Source organism: Lutra lutra, chromosome 7 (genome assembly GCF_902655055.1).
Source record: "Lutra lutra chromosome 7, mLutLut1.2, whole genome shotgun sequence".
Lineage (NCBI taxonomy): Eukaryota > Metazoa > Chordata > Mammalia > Carnivora > Mustelidae > Lutra > Lutra lutra.
The window spans coordinates 8,481,149-8,503,725 of NC_062284.1; the positions used below are offsets into that span (position 1 = coordinate 8,481,149).

Genomic DNA, 22,577 nt, shown 5'->3' on the forward strand with positions numbered 1-22,577 from the left:
TCTGTTACGTTCAGGAATGCTTGGAGGCATTCAGAGAGACATTCATTCATTAAGATAATCAAGATTACTGTTATTTAAATGTCATCACTCAGTGCAGGTCTAAGAAGGATTTTGCAACATTTCTGATGTTTGCAGTTCTGTGTTTGCCTTCCGGGCGCGGTGGTGAACTGTAAGAAGGTACCCTAGGAACACTGACATGGAAGGGACACCTTCCACCTGTCCCTAAGGAGAGCGTGCTGGAGGAAGGAGTAGAACACTCTAGCACGCTCTTGTGCATTCAGATGTGGCAGCATGTGCACCCCCGGTGTGGAGTTCCAAGGTGAGATTGAGAAATACAATATGAGCCAGAAGTAGCACGAAAGCGAAGGAGGGTGAAAGAGAAAATCAAGAACTCCTTGACCTTACCCACTTTGAGACAAGGACCTTTCAGTTTTGCCAGGTGAGTTCCCTTTTCCAATCTCTCTCTCTCTCTCACACACACACACACACACACACACACACACACACACCTTGTGGATAATTCATATTCAACTCACCCCACAGTTAGCAAAGCCCTAAATTATCTCCTTCCGTGTGCTGTTACAGCACCCAGTTGTTTCCAGATTACTCTCTGCTGTTATTACCGACTTAATTAACTGCTTTCTGGCTGGACTATAAACCTGAGAGAGGAGGAAGCTGTCAATTCCACTCTGTCATGTTCTTGGCACCTAACATATTGTCTGGATTTTTTTTTTTAATGTTTACGGAATGATGAATGAAAGAAAGAAAAAATGAAGATGAATTGACCATGTGTCTGGCCTTCGCTAAGTATTCTTAGTTTTCTGTAACTATCCCCAGTTGCAACCTTCAGCTTAAAGCAAAGTCGATACCTAATAAATGTGCGTTGATGAATCAATAAAACAGGTATAAGTTTATATAAAACTAGCTAATGGCTCAAAGTATTCTAAAATGTTCTCTTCTCATTTACATTCAAGGAATATGGGCCAAAGAGAATGACTGCTTAGTGTTAAATAACAGAAATCTTTGGGGCACCTGGGTGGCTCAGTGGGTTAAAGCCTCTGCCTTTGGCTCAGGTCACAGTCTCAGGATCCTGGGATTGAGCCCCGCAACCGAAGAAACGTATCCCAGGTTTGGCTGGTCCTTTTCCCCTATGATACATGCTACATAAAACCCTGGATTAAAGTAATCCTTTCTTTGGTTTAAATCCTTTCCTTTAGGGTATTTTGTTGATTGCACTTACATTGATCACAGGGGGAAAGTGAGATTTACAGAGATAAACCATCTTTTCTTCCTCTTGGTCCTTTGAAGCCAAATTATTTTTAAAGGATCAGAGGTCATTTGAGGCTCATGGGACTATCCCAAGGGCCAGATTCTGTCCTTATTTTTTTGATACAGTGAACCATTTTCTTCAATGGGCATTTAAAATTTATACCTCCCAGGGCCTTAGTAATCCCAGGAAAGGCCCCTGCTGGCAATCTTATTAGCATCTCTGCCTCTTGATTTTTATTTAATTCCTTTTAATATTCTACCATAATGCTGACATACATTATGGAATTGAGGGCTACAGAATGAGACAATTATTTCACTACATCATTAAGCCTGCAGTGAGTTAATAAATGGCTCAGAACGTGCTTTGAGATCATATACAAAGAGGTTTAAAAAAACAGAACACCAAGGCAACACTTGTTGAATCACAGTTAATAAGAGAGAAAAGGGTATTGAGGTGAATGTTTGAGATAGTGGGTCACACTAAAATGACGGATTAGGTCTGTGTTTCCTATTTGTATTTACAAAGGATTGAGTGGCATTCTGAGGGCCAAACAGGCTTTTGGGAAATTGTCCTTCTCTTTTCAAAGCCCTAGAGCAGAGGAGGTCAGAGCAGAGAGATGAGAGATGTAGGGGGAATGGTAGAGGGAAAAAACACAACACTCATCTAGCATTCAAGTGTTGGCAAAGATAACAGAACGTCTCTTACTGAGGGTCGCTTGTAATTTTTAAATCCCATTCACACAGCATCTCATTCTAGCTCACAAAAACTCTGGAAACAATGTCCTCGCCCCAGTAAAAAAAGGTAGAACTCCCAAACTTCCCTTTCTGGAGCCCTAACCCTGTCTCACCTCCCTGTGGACAATGGGTGGTCTAACTCGGTGCTTCTCAGCCTTTCCTAGGGACATGGGTCACCTGAGGATCTTGTTAAAATGTAGATCTCGAGGCAGTCTGTGCAGCCCGGGATTCTGCATCTCTCACAAGGCCCAGCAGAAGCTGAGGCTACGGCCGCTCAGAACTGGCACCTCTGAGCAGCATCATCCTGGAGAGACTGGTGTCCCATGTAATCACACAAAATTCAGAAGGAAGGAGCTCAATGCACACTTAATGAGATGCATCATTGCTCTTGTGCTCCTTGATAAGTAGGAGACGTACGTAGTGAGTGAGTGACAGACTCTGTCTGACTCTCACAAAGCCAAGCCAAGCACTTCTAGAGCTGAACAAAAGCAGAGATCAGGAAGCTGTGAAGGGCCTCCTGGAGATCTTGGGTTCAGGACACTATGGCATGAGGTCTTAATCATTTTGGGGTCATCCACCCTTTCAAGTATGTCTGAGAAACTATGAATTCTCTCCCCCAGAGAAATGTACACATAGGCCAACAGACAAGTTTGTATGTAACTGTATCTGTTCCTACACTCTTGTTCCATAAGCAATTTAAGAAATCTTGACCTGGGGACATCCCAGGAGCTAGAAAAACAAACAAATGAAAACATTTTTAAACTCTTATTGGGATATAAACAGTTTTTAAATGCAACTCTTGTGGGAGGGCTAAGCCAACAACCGAAATGCACAGATGAAACGCACACACACACACACACACACACACACACACACACACGGGCGGGGGGGGAACCAGAGAATTTGAGACTTTATGACTTAATGACAAAAGCCATAGAAAATTATCAATAGCCCAAAGGAGATCAGGGGCAAGCAAACAAAATGAGAAATTGCAAAAATTAGCAACTGACCCCATTTCTCAGCAAATGGTCCCTGGGTCACCAGAATCTGAAACTTCAAGGGTGCTTGATAAAATGCGGACTTCTGGGCCATACCCCAGATCACATGGAGACATGGTTCAGAAATTGGCATTGTATAAGACCCCTAGGTAATTCCTATGCACATTAAAGTTTGATAAATACTACGCCTCAGATTACATTAATGAAATTAAGCGATCCCCTACCCCCACTCCCATTCAGAGCTCAGAAAGAGTCAGATGCTGTATGAGGCAGCCCTTAGAACAAAGAAATGGATTCCAAGAGAACAGTGATCCAAAATACATTCTTGAGTTATGCTCATGATTAGAACAGGCTTTTAAATTCAGCAACCTTTGGAGGAATTCAAATCTGTTTCCTGTCCTGAGCTCCACTCTTTGTTCCTGCCTTCCTCTCTTCCCCCATACTCAGGCTCACAAATCCCCTTCCCTTTTCTAGAGCCTCACATATGAATTGGCTATAATGCGGGATAGATTATGTAGGAAGTTTGTAGAATAAAGAGTAGGCAGTAGAGGAAATGTCAAGGTAATACACACAGAAATGGCTTTGATATAACTAAATCTATAAATATTGGTATATGGATATGAGTCTCTATAAAAGCCAAAATCTATGGTTCTCAACCCTGGCTTCCTATTAAATTGAATAAAATCACAGAGACCTAATCTCCAACCTCAATGGTTCTAATCAAGAAGGTATGAATAAGACAATTATGGTTAAGGGTTGGGGTTCTAATCATCTGTGTTTAAAATAAAAAAGAAAATCACCATTAAATATTCTCACATACAATCAATAATAAGACCAACAATAAAAGGTATTGAGTGGGGGCGCCTGGGTGGCTCAGTGGGTTAAGCCACTGCCTTCGGCTCAGGTCATGATCTCAGGGTCCTGGGATCGAGTCCCGCATCGGGCTCTCTGCTCAGCAGGGAGCCTGCTTCCCTTCCTCTCTATCTGCCTGCCTCTCTACCTACTTGTGATCTCTGTCTGTCAAATAAGTAAATAAAATCTTTTAAAAAAAAAAAGGTATTGAGTGTTTAATATGAAAAAAGTGCTAAATGTTTTATAAGCAGTAGCTCATACAGTCTTTCTAACATTTCCATAAGTAGGAACTGTGAGGAATACCACTTTTACAACCAAAGTCCCAGAGGACAGATAACTGTCTCTGCTAAATGCAGAGCCCTCCTTGGAACTCTGACACAAGTGCCCACACTAAGCAGTAAGTTATGCCCCCATGAAGCCATCATTCAGAACCACTGGTATATATGTATGACCACGTACATATGTGTGATATACACACATGTGTGTGTGGTGGAGAGAGAAAAAATGTATGTGTATACCTTGGGAAAGAGGCAATTCTGGGGCTTAGGACACTTGGTGCAGAGAGGTGTCCTCAAATAAAGGCTGTGCCAGCCCAAGGAGCGGTTGAGAGTGATCATTTGCTCATGGGCCAAGGAGGGAAGTCACCACGGAGTGAAGTGAGCACAGAAAGTAACTAGGAAGTTGACTAATGTAAACTTAAGTTGACATTTTGCTGAAGACTAGCTCCACTTCCTCCACCTTCCCTGCTGAGGGAAACCACACTACATATCGCATCCTTCCAATTCCTCTTCGTTTACTCTGCTAAGGTTAAAAAAAAAAATTAAAAAAGGAGAGAGAGAAGAGAAGAAAGAAAAGAAGAGAGAAAAGGAAAGAAAAGAAAACACATGATAGGATAAAGGTAGGTGGAGGGATGTAAAAGAACAAAGTCTTCTGACAATTAGCTAATTTGTGCTAAAAGCACAATACTTTCTCCCTAGAAAAATGTACCCAGAACGTGCCAGAGAAGATTCTTTGGTGTTTCAGAATCAAACCTGGTCACCTGGTCTACGGGATCTATAACTCCTCAGATACCCAGCAAAGGCAACCTTGCCCAAGTATGATTTCAGCAGAGCCCCTGACCATTGCTTCGTTCTAATTACGTTTTTCGATTATAACTAAGAAACACGTTGCTGTTATGAGAAAGATTATCTGATGGAAGACCCACACATTTCATAACAGTCTTCAGTTTTGTGAAGAATTGCTTTACAGAAGATGGTATCAAGCTATTCTTCACATCTGCTGAGGACAAAAGGAGTATTCTGAAACTGACTACAGAAAGGAACCTATTTTAAATGGCCAGCATAAAGCTCTGGAAAAGAGGAATAGTGTGCTGTCATATGGATTTTAGTTGTATGTTTTTCTTTCTTCTTTCTTATAAGACCTGATCTTCTGTGAGATTGAAGACTAGGGGAAAAAAATTCTTCATCTAGTCCTCCTAAAAAGGATGCTGATTTGAAAAAGATTTTCCTTAGAGTCTAGTAAGGTTATTGGATTAAACAGTGGGCATGGGCACCTGGGTGGCTCAGTGGGTTAAAGCCTCTGCCTTCGGCTCAGGTCATGGTCCCAGGGTCCTGGGATCGAGCCCAGCATCAGGCTCTCTGCTCAGCAGGGAGCCTGCTTCCACCTCTCTCTCTCTCTCTCTCTGCCTGCCTCTCTGCTTACTTGTGATCTCTGCCTGTCAAATGAATAAATGAAATCTTTAAAAATAAATAAATAAAAATAAACAGTGGGAAAAAAAAAAAAAGAAAAAGAAACACGTTGCTGTGGGTCTACTTAGTGACAGCCTAAAGCGGAAGCCAGGTCTCCTGCTTCCAAAGCCCAGGGTTAGTTTCACCAGTTGACATCCTACTAGGCAGAAAGCATAGGGCTAAGAGCCAAGATTCCAGGACCAATCCTCCTGGGTTCAAATCTTGGTTCTAAAACATCCTGTGTGACATGGAGCACAGCCTGGCAACGGGAAGACAGAAATAACTTTTTGGGGGGGCGCCTGGGTGGTTCAATTGGTTGAGTGTCTGACTCTTGGTTTCGGCTCAGGTCATGATCTCAGGACCCTGGGATTGAAGTCCGTGTTGAGCCTCATGTTGGGCTCAGAGTGTCTGCTTGAAGACTCTTTCTGTGTCTGTCTGCCCCTACTCTCCAATCTCTTTCTCTCAAATGATTAATCTTTAAAACACACACACACACATACACACAACTTCTTTTTGGTTCTTGGATCTGTATATTCTGTACCTCCCTGTCTGACCCAGTGTACTAGGCGGAATGGTGTCTCCCCCCGCCCCAAATCCATGTCCTTCTCAGAACCGCAGGATGTGACCTGATCTGGAAACAGGGATGTTGCGGGTGTCATTAGTTAAGATGAGGCCACAGTGGGGTACGGTGGGCCCTACACCCATGATGTCTGGTGTCCTTATAAGAAGAGGAAAGACCAATAATGTCTAGTTATTGAATCACTATAGTCCATACCTGAGACTAATGTAACATTATGTGTCGACGATACTTCAATAAAAAATAAAAGAAAAACAATAATAACCTTCTTAAGTGGGGGAAAGACGTCACAAAGACAGTGGGATACACAGTGGAGAAGGCCATGCAAGGACGAAGACAGAGAAAGAGGTGATACATCTATGAGCCAAGAAACACCAGAAGCTAAGAGAAAGGCCCAGGACGGTCTCCCCTGGAACCTTCAGAAAGAACACAGTGTAGTCGGCACCGATTTCAGGCTCTGGCCTCCAGCGCTGTGAAAGAATGCACTTATGTAGGTGTAAGTCACCAAATTTATGGCGATTTGGGATGGCAGCCGAAGAACACTAATACACGCAGCCTGCCTTCTGGAGGGAGCAGGAGGCCTGGCTTCCCTAACCAGCTAAGGATACAGAGTGTGAATAAAAGGACACTGGGAGCCCTGAAAGCCACGTGAGATGACTCAGTTCCCTACGTGAACGTCATCCCCACCAACCCATCTTCCCTAGCTGAGCACTGAGTCCCTGTGTCTGTTTCCTAATCCTGGCCGTTCTGGAATACAGGTGTGAGCTGCCCCGTGGAAGGGTTTCGGGGGCACACTCATCAGAACAGCACCTGTCAGTGGGGCAAAAAAGCAGAGGTGGGGCGAGGAGGAAGCGGAAGCCCAGTACAACTGTGACAGAGGCCCTGGCAGTCCTGCAGGGAGTTTCTGGAGCTGCAACGGCCCTGTGGACTGTTCCCAGACTGGGCTAGGAGGCCCGCCCCTCCTTAGACCTACTCTTAGATGCACGAGGCTCACCCAGAAGAGCCACAGCTTTGGTCAAGGCTACTTCTGTCGGCGACAAACAGATTCCGGTGATGTATCCAGCTGTAAGCAGCTGGGAGTGCGCAGCTGGGTCCTGGGTCTGGCAGGTGCATCGAAGCATTCCCCGCACCTTGTACAAGTGGCCTTCCTTTTGTTGAACCATCATTTGTTATGAGAAGGCGGCCAAGTGAGAGTCCACCTGACTAGCATCTCCTTACTCTGGGAAAGAACCCATGCCAGGTATCGCGTCTGAGGGGCTCTCACATCATGCAGACAGCGACGATCGGAGAGGTCTCTGCCTTGCATTCCTACACACTTCCCTCTCTCGCTCACACCTCTTCCGTGACCACCCACCACAGTGACTAAGGATCTCTACTTGAGAGTGGCTTCTAATCACATCTGGACCATGGAAGTTCCTCCTTTTTCTAGTGATCTCTGGACAGAGAGGATATTCCTCTGACTCTGCATGGAAATCACCACCCACTTGTCCATTCGTTTATTCATTCATTCGTCAGTCATCACACAGATTCAACACGTCTTCTACGCTAAATAAGGTATTGAGCATTCACATGATGAATGAGATTGTAAAAGGCCTTACCTGTCAAAACAAGGAGTTAGAATTTCTCTAGACACCCTGAAGGATTATGGGCAATACTGTGACTTGAACAGGTCTGGGTTACTGAAAAGCCCCTCTGTCAGTGATGGAGCAGATGGGTTGCTGAAGGGATCACGGGAGGCAGTGTGCAGGTGGGGGCTTTATATATTAGCTGAGACCTTCAGACCTCCCTGAGTCTCCCAGCTTCTGTCCTTCCTCTCAGACCCACTCTGCCCACAAGTCAGCCACATTGCCTATGAGCACATGGAGAGCCTGCTTGGGTGGGAATACTCACACTGTCCTCCTAGGCCACAAGCAGCCCATGGGGCCCGGTCACATGCCTTCATATGTGCCCACACACCATGGATGTGACCCCAGGTCACAAACACTCAGTGGGAAGCACACGGCTATTTATGTAGACTGGGCACCTCTAAAAAAAATGAGCCCCAAGGGGATGGATGATTCCATTTTGGCTTTTCCCCTCAACAGCCTCAATAGCTTTGGGCCCATCTCTCAGTGGGTGGGACTTCCACATTAAACACAAATTATGGATCTAAGTGTATAACCTGGTAGTAGAGACCATATTCCAAAGAAACAAAAGGGAGTTGTTGGGATTTTTTGTTTTTTTTGTTGTTGTTTTTTTAAGATTAGCCAACTATGGACTGGAAAATAGAAGAGAAAATATCATATTAATAATAATTATTTGAAGGCAATAGTTTATGTTCTTTAATGCAGTTCCAACAAAAATGTCACTGTAAGAAATGATATTTCATTTCAATACTAACAAATCAGGTACTTAGTGTGCTGGGGGAGAAATGATTGGAACTACTTTAAAGCTGTGTTAACCAGAGAAACTGCAAAAATATTTATATTCTTATGATGGAAGGAAGGAATGCCCCTCATGGGTGTATTTAAGTGTCCTCCATCTTTTGGATAAATGGTAATGCGGAACAAAAAATGGAAAGATGACCTTAGAATAATAACCTCAGGACTCAATTGGGACTAAGCTTCTCAATGTACAAAAATCATTTGCAATATGTTCAGGATGGAAATTTCTATGCTGCTTTATAGCTCATAGACTTCATTATATACCTCAAACAAAATCACCAAAACACCCAACTCTGGGCCGCCTTCCTTCCCCTTGGGTGCCCCCCGATATGTAAAATTATTTACCATCCTCTTACTCACTGTCTGCGACTCTGCTCAGTGACTCAACAATGTTTGTAAGGATAGAGAAACAAAGGGAAAGAGAAAACCAATCCACTCGGAGAGGTGTTTCATATAGAGAACGGGACTGTTAAACCAAAACCAGGTCTGGCACCATTAGCGCTTTTCTTTAGCCAATTCGTTCTCTATCCTTTCTTACAAAGACTCGTGCAAAAGCCACATGGACAATTTCCCAGGGCAAGCTGGGCTGATATGTGAAAGCCAACCCACTGGGCAAGCTTCTTCCATTCTTTGTCATTTCTGGCAGCCCCTGTGTTTGTTACATGGCCGATTTGGGGGGGTGGTGTGTGGTAGGGGCCTGAACCCGAGTCATTTAGTTTACAAACAACAACTCCAGAGGACTTTGAGTTTCTAGTTGACTTATGGTGAATGGCATTGATGCATAACTGACCGGAAGCTCTTAGTCTGAATGGGGGCTTGGAGAAACAAGGTCAATGAAAGTCACCAATCCAATAGATCTGTTAATGATGCACGCATTTGTCCTTTAAACAAGTGACTGGCCCTTATCCATTAAGAGGCACACAGCTAGAGGGAAACAAGTCTATATCCATAATGTCTTCGAGTCACAATACCCCAAGCTTATTTTTCCCAATCCTACAGGTTTTGAATGCCAAGAGACTGAACCTATTAGTGATGATATAACCTCCAAGTGCATTCCTATCTGAATTTTCTTTTGGCCTTTACAAAACTCTTGTGCAGCGGGGAGGAAAGGAATCCTTAAGATTATCAATATCTGATACATGACACACAGGTTCATAGCGGTATGTGGCTTGTGGCATTGCTGATAAATGGAAAAGTGAGGTCTGTTGGTGCCTGACCCCCATGCCCCTCCAATACTCTCTTCTTATTCTGCATTGACATTCATGTGGGTAAAGTGGACTGATTCAATCTAATAATTTGTTAATTCAATAACACAACATTTATTTTTAGCAACTGCTTAAACAAACAGGTTATTTAACAGAATTAATAGGTCAAAGCTGGTGGCTCAGTAGCCCTGTGTATCAGAAAAATAAAAAACCTTGACCAGGTGGGAAGTTAGGTAATATTCCTCACCTGTCACTCCCTATACTCCCTTTGATAGCTAACAAGATTTTCACAAGCACAGGACCATGTAGATGCCAAGTGCTTTCTGGCTGTTCTAGGAGAATATCAAAGCCAACACAATGAGCCTTAATGCTCATAAGGTCCAGGTATCCTTGGGGTTGAATGGAAGGCTGTCAGCTCGCCTAACAAATTTAAAGAATCTATTACCATGGCACTGTCACAGTGTCCCTTATTTATGCTCCTCTAGTGGGGGAGTGGGAAGAACAGCTAGAACAGCCTGCTACAGCAGCTCTCCAGCTGCTCATGCAGTTAATATAGCTGTAGAAAGAATGTGATTTATACGAGCCTTTCCCTTGACACCAGAGCCTGAGTCCCAGATCCACTCATGTTGGGGAGACACATGTCAGGTAGTCACTTCTGTGCACTCTGATGACAGCAGGGTAATAGCGAGCTGCTGATTTAGATAAGCACGGAGGCTAGAGGCATAAAATACCTGGATGGAAAGCTCACTCTCTAGGCACCAAACCACGGCCTTGGTGATGCAAGGGGAGCTTGGTTGACTGGTGCAGGGGGTAACAAGGGAGCCCTGTGCATCAAACAGGGCCAGGCAGAGGTTCCAGGAAAGCTGGGGACACATGTCTGAGGGAGGCTCCCTGCGACTTGCTGGCAAGGGCAGATGATTGAGAAAGCAAATCAGCAGGCACGGACAAACTGTTGGCAGGATCAACACAGACAGTGCTACCAGGGAAGGCAATTGTTGGGCTAGTTCTGCAAGATCAGGTCACTGGGCCAGACTACCTGGAGACTTCTTCCACTCCCAGGAGAGAAGGAAGAAATGAGTGGTTTTTGACAGCCTCTCCCCACCCTTACGGTATATTGCTGCCAGAAAGCGTAGGGATGCCAGAGCCTCACATACCTGATAGGGTCCCTGGTTGCAACCACAGTAGCTGCTCTCCATGGTGTAGCTTTTGGACACCCCCATCTCTCTCCACACCACCACCCGGGCTGTGGAGGCTCGGGATTTCTCCACGAGGAAGCTGCAGCTACTCATCGTGAATGCTGGGGCGAGCTTATCAAGGATTTTGGGAAGAGTCTACGATAAAAAAATAAAGCCGTGATGAGTTGGGGAAGAGCATCATAAAAATTAACATCTCAACATTTATTATGCATCTCAGTCTATCAATCACTTAATACATGCAGCTGTGACTCTTACATCATCCCGAAGAAAGAGACGCCAAGGGTTTGTCGCTTTTTGCTCTTAAATGAGGAAATTGAGACTTAGAAAAGCAAGAAAGAAATAGCATGAGTCCAACTACAAAGAGGCTGGCATGGGAGCCAAATGCCACACGGGCCAACCCCAAAGACCACAGTCTTTCAGGTCCGTGTTTCGGCATCCCCGTGGACCGGTGTCGCATGGACACTCAGGCTCATGCATCACTGCTCTGAACTCCATGGAAAGCCACAGATGCCACAGGAACTGAGATTCAGAGTGACTCCACCCGATCTCACGGTTTCCCAGCTCTAAGTCGAACTAGGGACTGTTCGTTTATCCCAGGTGTACAAGTCACCGATAACCTCTGGGGGTCGCATATAAAGTTTCCTAAAAGAGTATGACTGCCAAAATGAACTTTCTAGTCCCACCTTGTTTGTTTGTTAAAGATTTTATTCATGACACACAGAGAGAGAGAACAAGCAGAGGGAGGGGCAGAGGCAGAGGGAGAAGCAGGATCCCCACTGAGCAGGGAGACCAGGACCCTGGGATCATCACACCAGCCAAAGGAAGATGCTTACCTAAGCCACCCAGGTGTCCATCCAGTTTTATCTTATGATCCATAAATCTGAGGCTGGGCCAGTTACAAAAGTCTAAAAAATATGTCTTTTCTGGAGGCATCTGGACTACTCAGTTGTTAAGCATCTGCCTTTAGCCCAGATCATGGTCCCACCGTCCTGGGATCAAGTCCCACATCGAGCTCCCTGCTCCGTGGGAAGCCTGCTTCTCCCTCTCCCACTCCCCCTACTTCTGTTCCCTCTCTCACTGTGTCTCTCTCTCTGTCAAATAAATAAATAAAATCATTAAAAATGTATGCCCTCTCTGGGTTCTAATGTATGCCCTCTCTGGGTTCATATATATATATATGACTTTATTTATTTGAGAAAGAGAGAGCACACACAACAGAAAGCAGGACGAGGAGCAGAGGGAGAGGCAGAGGGGGAGGAATTATCAGTCTGCTGATAATTTTCAGCAGACTCTGTGCTGAGTGCAGAGCCCATAACGTGGGGCCTGATCACGACCTGAGCCGAAACCGAGAGCTGGATGCTTAACTGACTGAGCCACCCAGGCACCCCTCTTCTCTGGGTTCTTCTAACCCACCATTTCCTAGAGTCGAAAAGTTTTATGTGAGACCACTTAATCTATTTTAGACAGCATCTGTAGATCCTTGCTACTCTCTGATGCTCCTAGTCACCAGATCTCCACCATCCAAGGACGATGACTCAAGATATGATAGCACATCAGGTCCCTGGGTTAGTGGAAATGCTGGACCTAGATAGTCTCAAATTTCTGCGATATTAGCAAGAAGGTTTCTCTACTTCACTGTTCACAGAATATCCACATACTAGCACATAATATAAAATTATGTACATTCGATAACAGTGAAACTTCAGGCTTTTGGACAAATTGTGGGGAGAAGGCGGAGCAGCAGGATGAGAATATGAATTAAGAAATGATTTTTAAAGAGATGCAATTTTGTGGGATGCCTGGGTGGTCTCTACCTGCCACTGCCCCTGCTTGTGCTTTCTCTTTCTCCCACTCTCTCTCTCACAAATACATTTTTAAAATCTTAAAAAAAAAGAAATGCAATTTTGTGAATTTCTAGGACATCGAACAGATCTCTTAATATCCCTGGGTTCTTCCTGTCCCCATATTTAATATAACTTAATTACATTAATATAACAATTAACACAATTATTAATTATATTATAAATTACCTATGATATATGTGTAATGTAGCACAGTTATTCATATAATTTAGTATGATCTTTATGTTCCCACACAGCTTGCAGACCTGCAGCATCATCTGAGCAAGGAAACTGAGCTGCTAATGTCCTCACTTGAGTTTCCACAATTGCCCCCACAACTGGTTTCATCTATCCACCCTTGTCCCCTCTCCCTATGATTCCTTCTCCCCGCTTTTCTCCTTCAAAGTGTTTACCACAATTACAGTAAAATTGATGTTCATGTTATTAGCTGTTTATTTTCTATCTTCTCTGCAGTCCAGAAGTTCCATAGGGCAGGTCTGTGTCTCCTTCACAGGAAAATCTCTACACACAGATGTGCAGCCCTTGAGGGCACTCCGTAATTAGCTGCTGAAATAAATAGAATCTGCTCGCCCAGACCCTTAGGGGACTGCTTAGACATCAATACACCATATACATACATACATAAATAAATAGAATCTGCTCGCCCAGACCCTTAGGGGACTGCTTAGACATAAATACACCATATACATACATACATACATACATACATACATACATACATACATATATGAAACACATAGAGTGTGTGTGTGTATATATATATCTCAACTAAAGTAATTTTAAAAACTTGAAAATAGTTTTAACTTATCAATGTTTTACCTTGCTATAAAAATTCTAATTGGACATTATTTAAATGATCTCTCCTTTCTTTCTTAAGCAACCCTGATTTTCTTAATTCATATATCCCCTGTGCAAATGACCACACGTTCAATTTAATGGCGTGTCTCTCGGAAAGCTCTACAAGCTGTGATCCCCCTCATTTACAAGGTGCAGTTGGAGTACCCCTCCTATACACCCACGGCAATCCTTTATCCATTCATTAAATAATGGATTCCAAAACTACTACAGCATGGATAGTAAACTCCTGATTCTGTATCTCTTGATTTCACACAAATTGATCTATGGCAGAGCGAGAAAGGAAGATAATGACAGCTCTAACAGCTGGAGATTGTCTTGCTCTGTTTTGTAAATGAACGAGGCATAGATGAACTCTATGTATGAACTGACCCACTGAGGCCTTGTTTCAGTGCTCCCAGGGATCTCCCATCTTGGGTGGGAAAAGACTCGGGATGCTCAACTCTTTTCCCTCCTGCTTGCTCTGTGCCCTTAAACTTAATCTGGGTTTCCAAAGCTTGAAAATTATAATAGATACATTTTCATTGAACACTTACTATGTATTTCACATGCATTAGCTCTTTTAATCATCGCAAGTCTTCAGAGTAAGTTCTGTTATTATCTCATAATATAGAGACCTGTCAAGTCTCTTTTTCAATGGTGACAGAGATAGTAAGGACAAATCCAGAATGTCAACCCAGATGTTCTGACATAGATCACATGAGCTTGGTCTAACCACTGCCAAGAACTACTTCTTCAGTAAGTATTATAATCCCATAGACATGTAAAGGGATACAAGGAATGAATGACAGAATGGACACACAGGGCGTGGCCCAGGAGGTGGCCTTCAGTGTGGTCTCAACACAGACCCAGCAAGGATCAAAAGACTAGACACGAAGCAGCACTGAGAGTCACCTGCATCCCCATAGACACTGACTCCCATCTTTCCAGGAGCATCTGGGTCAACAGCAGCCTCAGCTGATGGGGGAGGGGAGGATCCTGATTCATTAATTCCGGTTTTGAGGCATACCATAGAAGCCCGAATTGCATTGCAATTCATCTGCTTTCTGTGGACTCTTCCAAGCCCTGTCTGGTTTCCCAAATTCACAGAAAATATAACTCTCAAAGATGTGCTGACTACGAACTCCCCAGACAGCTCCCAGCTCAGGGCTCATTTCCAGGGAGAGGCCATCTCTGGGGCTCCAGTTCCCTGTGGTCAACCCTACAGAACTCAAATGTCTTCTCTCTCCTCTGAATTAAGCATGGGGCAAGGACCTGGCTGGGACTAGGGGTCAAAAGTATGAAATCTGGGTTCACACTCCATGGTTTGAGTTGGAGCAGTCGTTTAACTCTGCTAACCCTCATTTTTGTCATCATCGAAGGGGGAGGGGTAGGACTAGACCCGACCTTGAGCGAGGGGGCAAAGCCATGGGCACCTTCAGTAAATGTGCAGTGTTTATTGCACTCTTAAGAGCAGACTTTGCTGATGGGTGAAGGTTTAGAAGAGAGGGGAGTCGCTCTGCTCAAAATGTCAAACTTCCAAGATGGAAAAAACAGCTCTGAAAACCTCTCTTTGCTTTGTAGATTTCCCTTCTCCTCACTGAGATAATCTCCTGTTTACTAAGCACCCAAGAAGGATTCCTTCCCGTTTTGACCCCCTCTTTCATCCTGAACTACAGAGCAGCAGACTCTCAGTTTAGCTTCTGTCTCACTGACCACATGCTCTAGAAGACCACTGAGGTCAGCCCGGAGGTGAGCCCTGGTGTTGAGTCACCTGGGTCCCCATCCCAGCTCTTGCTACCTGTGGGACCGTTAGACATTTCAGCTCATCTCTGCACCTCCCCTCCCTCACGTGTCAAATGCGGTGCTATTCAAAGTCCCTACTCACTCCATAAACACTGCTTAAGCATACCCTATTTGAGAATACACAGTAGTTGGGAAGATTAAAAGAGTGAGTGCACGCGGGGTGCCCCGGTGGTCTCCTTGCAGATGTTCCCAACTGGAAGCTTAGGAGAAAGATCAACGCTGGGAAAGGTCAGGAACAAGAGACGCTTCCCAGGCAGAGGTGCTGAACAACTCATCTCAATCCACCTCCCCTCAATCCACTGTGATCCGCAGCTAGCGGTTAAAATTCTTTAAGGCTCAAGTTTTAATTATCACAAAATTCACGTCACTCCATTTCTTCAGATTTCTCTTAAAATCAAACTTAGTTAAAAATCATTCATAATTTTTTTTTTTCAGGGAACATCCTAACACCGCTCCTATCTGCCCCTCAGACATTTGTCCATTGGGATCATCTACTCAACTCTGCACCAATAGAGAGTTAATCAGTCTTCTCTGTATTACCTCCTAATATTTCCATTCTTGAACGTATTTTTCTGTCCTTTTAAGTTTCTGATATTCCACCTCTTTCCCCAACTGTTATTTCTTAGAAATCCTTGCTCTGCTCAGCTTCATTACATAAATACCTAGCACAGTGCCGGGCACACAGTATATAATCAATGAATGTTTACTTTTAAAAATACGTGTATCAGCTTTATTGAGGCACGTGAACAATGCAATGATTTTTAGGAAATGTATAGAGTTTTGCAGTCATTATCAATAATCCAGTTTTCGAACACTTTTGTCACCATAAAAACTTGTCTTTTTTGCTCACTCCAGTCAATCCTGCCCAAAGCAACCCCTGATCTGCTTCTTTACTCTGTAATTTTTGACTTTTTTGGAAATGTCATTTAAATCGAACCCTACATTTTTTTGTCTGCCTCTGACTTATTTTTAAGTTTATGTTTTTGCACATACCGATAGTTTATCTCTCTTTATTGGGGAAGAGGTAGAGGGAGAGGGAGAGGCAGACTCCCCACTGAGCCAGGAGCCCGACATGGGACTCGATCCCAGGACCTGGGATCATGACCTGAGCCGAAGGCAGACACTTAACTATCTGAGCCACCAAGGTGCCCTAGATCTTTCCACCTTTCTAATAGAAGCATTCAAAGCTACAACTTTTCTCTAAGCACTATTTTAACTATACACCATACATTTTGATATATTGTATTTTTACTTTTATTCATTTTAGGACATTTTCTAATTTCCTTCTGATTTCTTCTTTGGCCCAGGAGTTATTTTTGAGTACGTTGCTTAATTTCCAAATATTCAGACATCTCCCAGAATCTTACAAAAATTGATCTATAATTTAATTCTGTCATGGCAAATGAACATACTTGTATAGTCTAGTATAAGGTCTACCTAGGATAATTCTGATGTGGACTCAAAGACAAATGTATATTCTTCTGTTTTGAGAATTGTTACATATATATCAATCATATGTATCAATCAGGTCATGTCTTCTCTAGTTACTAATTTTCTGTTTGGTTGTTCTATTGCTTACTGAGAGGAGTATTAAAATAACCAACTACTATTACTGAATTTTTAAATTTCTTCCTTCAATTCTGCCAATTTCTGCTTATATATTTTGGGGTATAAACATTCACTTACATTCATTATACCTTTCTGATTAATTATTCTCTTCTGTATTACACTGGATGCTATCTTAGATCTGTAAGGCTGTTGACTTTTTTTCAACATTTGTTTCTCTATTATTTAAGATTAGTAATTTTGGATTGACCTTCAAGTTTAATGACTGATTCTCCTGCCATTGCAGATCTGCTCATGATCCTATCTAGGGAAACTTTCACTTTGGTTGTGGTACTTTTCGGTGCAAGAATTAATTTCCTTGCTTCCTTCCTCCATCCCTCTCTCCCTCTCTCTTCCCTTCCTGTCTTCCTCCTTCTTTCCATCCTTCCTTCCTTTACTTCCTTCGTTGGTTTCCTTCCTTCCTTCTTTCCTTCCCTCCTTCCTTCCTTCCTTCCTTCTCTTTCAGATTCTAATTGTGTATCAAAATCCCCATGACTGTGGTTGGGGCTTAGAGTAAATAGGACATTGAAGATAACTTGTTGGTTCTGCTCTAATTACCTTGAGGGACACTCTACTGATCACCAGGAGTCCAATTTCTGGAGGACATGAAGGAGAGAGTGAAGAAAGACTGAGGGAGCAGGGGAGGTATTTCTAGGTGAAATAGCAGTTCGGTGGATATTTATCTCTTTTATACTCATTAACCCAGGGAATGAAGCTATTGTATACCCAGTAAATTCATATATCCAGAATAATAAAGAACTTGGAAGAGGTAGGTACCATGATAATTGTGATATTGGGATTTATAGTAGGAAATATGTATTTGTCCTTCATCCCCAGGGAGGATGAGTCCCTGACATGTGGCTCCTAAAACCCTTGTAAATTCCTAAGTGATAAGAGCATTTGGAGCATCTTTTGTTCTAATGAGGTGATTCTGGGAGGGCTCCTGGATCAGACTATCCTCACTAGGGATGGGAGTGGGAAGAGGAGCTGGGGACAACTTAATAACTGACCACAGCTACATGAAGAAGCCTCCATAAAATCCCAATAAATGGCGTTCGGAAAGCTTCTAAGTTGGTGAGCACATCCACATGCCTGGAGGATGATACCCACCCCCGACCCCACAGGACAGAAGCTCCTGTACTGAGACCCTGCCAGTCCCTGCCCTTATGTTTCTTATCTGGCTGCTCACCTGCATCCTTCATCATACCCTTTAATAAAGAGTCAGTAAGAAACTGACTGTTTATTAAACCATTTTAAGAAACGGTCAGTAAGTGCTTCCCTGAGCTCTGTGAGCCACTCCAGCAAATTACTGAATCCACAGCAGGAGGGGAGGTCATGGGACCCTCCAACTGAGAGCTAAGTCAGACAGAAGTCATGGGGAACCTGGGACCTGACTACTGGTGACAGGCACCTGAAGGAAGAGGCAGTCTTGTGGGACTGAATCCTTAAGCTGCGGGATCTACTGCTGTCTCTAGGTGGATAGCGTCAGGATTGAGTTACATTGTAGGACACCCAGCTGGTGTCTCAGAAGTCCCTGGTGGGGTAAAACCCCCAAAGATCTGGTGGCAAGTGTCGGAAGTTCTGTGTGAAAGTAAAGGAGAAAGACGCAGGAGAACTGGAGGGTTTTCCAACTCAGTAATTTTTCTTCGCTTTCTATATACATTTGAAATAAAGGCCAGCTTTTATTTTGTGTTTGGACAATGCTGCCTCATCAACGTCTCTTCCCTTTATCCTAACAGTAAGAAGTCCCTCCTTCTTTACCCCTCCTTATCTTCCCCATTGGTTCAGTGGGGGAATCATGGAGCTCTAACCACTGGGACCCAGAAAAAACAGAATTAGCTTCAGTGGATCACTGCTCTGCTTTTCAGAGCGTGCTCACACAGAGGGGTGCAGAGGGTCTGATTTTCTTTCAACCCTTCCTAGTTATTTAAGATCCTTTCATATACAGTATCATTTTGTTGCTTTCATAAACATGAAACAGAAGCAGTATTTGTGCTCTCCTCATTTCACAGGGGACGAATGGTGGTTCAGAGAGGTGGCATTAGTAATAACTCCTAGGTGCACAGTTAATAATTATAAAGCCAGGCATTAAACAGAAGCTCCCTGTTTCCAATTTTTATGCCCTTTGCACTACATCATATCATCTAGAAAACAAAACACAGCAACCAGGTAGGAAAGCTATTATTCATCAAAAATAGAGAGAGGTTGTACACGCCTCCAACCTGTTTGTATTATAATCCTACAGTCGAAATAATGAAAATGCTCATTTAGGGGGAAAAATGGGTGGGGCATGTGTCTCAAAGGCAAGAATATGGACATAAAGTGTCTTTTGTCATTGTCCCCAGGGACTTACCCTGTAGCCGATGTCTTCCAAGAGATTCGATGTGCCCACACTGGACTCTGCTTGCCACAAGGTCTCCTTGATGCTACAGCCATAAAGGAATACATTCTTCTTTTGAGAGTGGCCATGGAAATCACAGAAGACCTACAATGGCCAAACAAAGGAGAAAACAAAAGGTCTATTGGCGGCAGCGGCTGCTGCTGCTTCTTCTTCTTCTTCTTCTTCTCCTCCTCCTTTAAGATTTTATTTATTTATTTGAGAGAGAGAGAGTGAAAGAAAGGAAGAGAGAAAGAATATAGGCAGGGAGGAGGGGAAGAGGGCAAGGGAGAAACAGGCTCCCCGCTGAGCAGGGAGTAGGATGTGGGATTTAATCCCAGGACCCTCAGATCAAGACCTGAGCCAAAGGCAGAAAGTTAACCAAGGAGCCACCCAGGCGCCCCAAGTCTATTGGTTTCTTAATAGTCTGAAGTGTCAACCCATCCTGTCAAAGTATCAGACCCTCAGTCCAAATTCGCATGATGGTTTCCAGACCCCATATGTGCCTCCTCCTGATCCATGAACTGAAAAGGCAGTCACCTGCCTTCCAACCACCTACATACAATGGTGGAATGAAGAAACATTATTCCCAATAAACACTATGTTTCAAAGAGGAGGAGTAGGATGGACACAGCAGTCACTTGTCCATAATGATTCTGAAATAATAGGGGGCAGGCACTGGGAGGTTCCTATATATGGAGTATAATTTAATTAAATATTATGTTTCCTCCCTGAAATCAGAAAAAGAGCTGGTGCTACCAATGGCATTTGGTGATACAATTGAGAAAAGAGAAAAAATAAAAGGCATAAGATTTGAAAAGCGTAAATAGCAATGTCTTTATTTTCTTAAAGACTGTAAAACGTAGAATATCAAAAATCTGTATGTACATATGAAATCACAGGTTAGAATGTCAATATCTAAAAGTCAAGTCCACTTATATATCCTATCAATGTACAAATAAAAGCCTAAATTTAAAAATGGGATTTAAATAGCTGGAAAGTGGGATGGCTGGGTGGCTCAGTCAGTTAAGCATCTGCCTTTGGCTCAGGTCATGATCCTGGAGTCCTGGAATTAAGCCCCACATCAGGCTCCCTGCCACATGGGGAGTCTCCCTCTGTCTGCCACTCCCCCTGCATGTGCACTCACTCTCTCTCTCTGACAGATAAGTAAAATCTTTTTAAAAATAGCAGAAAGCATTAATCTCATAATTTTAAAGATGTGTAAGACACATTATTTGAGAAAAATGAAAATTTGCAATTCTTAGCAAATTTACCTACCTGGGTTCAATGCAATTTCAGTCAAAACCCACAGAGGGTGTTTTGTCATTTTTTTACCTTCTGGAAACTTACAAGCTGATTTCAAACCAAACTGAAAATGCAAGGAACCAAGAAGACTGAGCCAATCTTGACAAAGAATGAGAAAACTGGACAAATTATGTAGAAATATCAAAACTTGTTTTGAAGTTACAGTATTTCAAACACAGTATTATTGATAAAACAATACATAAATCAATCAATGGAGGAAAACAGATATTCCAGAAAGGGACTCTCAAATATAGTCACTTGATTTATGACAAATTTGATACTCCTGATACATCGGGGAAAAGGTGGTCTTAGAAGACTTACGGTCCCATGTAAAAAAGGTAGAAAATAAAAATAAATGTGCATCTCTACTTTACAATATATTAAAAAAAAATAAATTCCACACAGATGTAAATCCTAATAGGAGAGATAAAGTAAAACAGCTACTTGGGGTAACAAAATAGGCTACTCTGTATGACCCTGGAGTTGGAATACAGTTTTTGGAGGAAACAAACAAGAAATACATATAAATGAAAAATACTTAACAATTAGATATAGTCAGGGGTGCCAGGGTGGTTCCATTGGCTAAGCATCTGACTCTTGGTTTTGGCTCAGGCCATGATCTCAGGGTTGTGAGAACGAGACCCATGTTGGTCTCCAAGTTCAGCATGGAGTCTATTTGAGAGTCTATCTCTCCCTCTCCCCTCTGATACTCTCTCTCTCTCAAATAAATAAAGAGATCTTTTAAAAACATTAGATATAGTCCAAAGGCAGTTGCTTGGCTGACTGAGCTAGCCAGGTATCCTGCTTTTCTACTATTTTAAATCCAATTTTTTAATTTAGATTTTCATTTGTACATTGATAGGGTATACAGGTGGACTTGACATTTAGATATTGACATTCTAACCTGTGATTTTGTATGTTACAAAGACATTACGAAGAATGTAAAAAGGCAAACCAAAGAGTGAAAAGACCCATGTATACTATATATATCCCACAAATAAATAATATATTTCTATACATCAATAAGGAAAAGAAAGAAAACCCATTTTTTTTTAAATGGGTAAAAATCTTCCACTGACATTTCACAAAAGAGAATGTTCAAAGAGCTATTAAGAATGTGAAAAGGCAAACCAAAGAGTGAAAAAGACCTATTTGTAATATATATATATAGATATATATATATATCTTACAAATAAATATATATATATATCTCACAAATAATATATATTATATATATATATTTTATATATCAACAAGGAAAAGAAAGACAACCCATTTTTTTTTAAATGGGAAATATCTTCCATTGACACTTCACAAAAGAGAATGTCCAAAGGGCTATTAATCATCAATATCAAGAAACTCTAATTTGCATACCACAACGAGATGCCACTGTCTCTCAGGGGTTATAAGGATGTTAACATCCTGAAGACAGACAACACCAAGTGGTGACCATAAGACAGAAGAAAACAAACCCTTGAATCCAATTTGTGGACAATAAATTGATGACACTCCTTTAGAAAATAATTAGGGATTTTCTTCTAAAGCTGAATATGCAGATATTCTAGAAACCTCCCCGCAGAAATGCATACACTGAGCACCAGAAGATATCAAGAATGTAAACAGCAGCACTATTTTTATTAGCTTAAAACTGTAACCACTATAATGGATTAATTAATTGTGGTAAAATCATTTGACAGAATATTGTTGAACACAAGAGAGGAAAAAAAGCAAGCTAGACACAAAAGAGTATATCCAAGGGTTTCTCGCTCTTTTTTTTTTTTTAAGATTTTATTTATTTATTTGAGA

The 22,577-nt window shown here is 42.5% G+C and overlaps 1 protein-coding gene across 6 annotated transcripts in view; it reads right to left on the minus strand.

Annotated features, from left to right (window-relative positions):
- AGBL1 (AGBL carboxypeptidase 1) overlaps positions 1–22,577 on the minus strand; it is a 733,956-nt gene that overhangs the window by 314,273 nt on the left and 397,106 nt on the right. For all 6 annotated transcript variants that reach the window (XM_047736649.1, XM_047736650.1, XM_047736647.1 and 3 more), the window contains 2 exons: positions 19,443–19,574; positions 10,941–11,117 (listed from right to left, as the gene is read on the minus strand). In XM_047736649.1, coding sequence (XP_047592605.1) covers positions 10,941–11,117; positions 19,443–19,574 — 309 coding nt within the window. The remainder of the gene's footprint in view (positions 1–10,940; positions 11,118–19,442; positions 19,575–22,577) is intronic.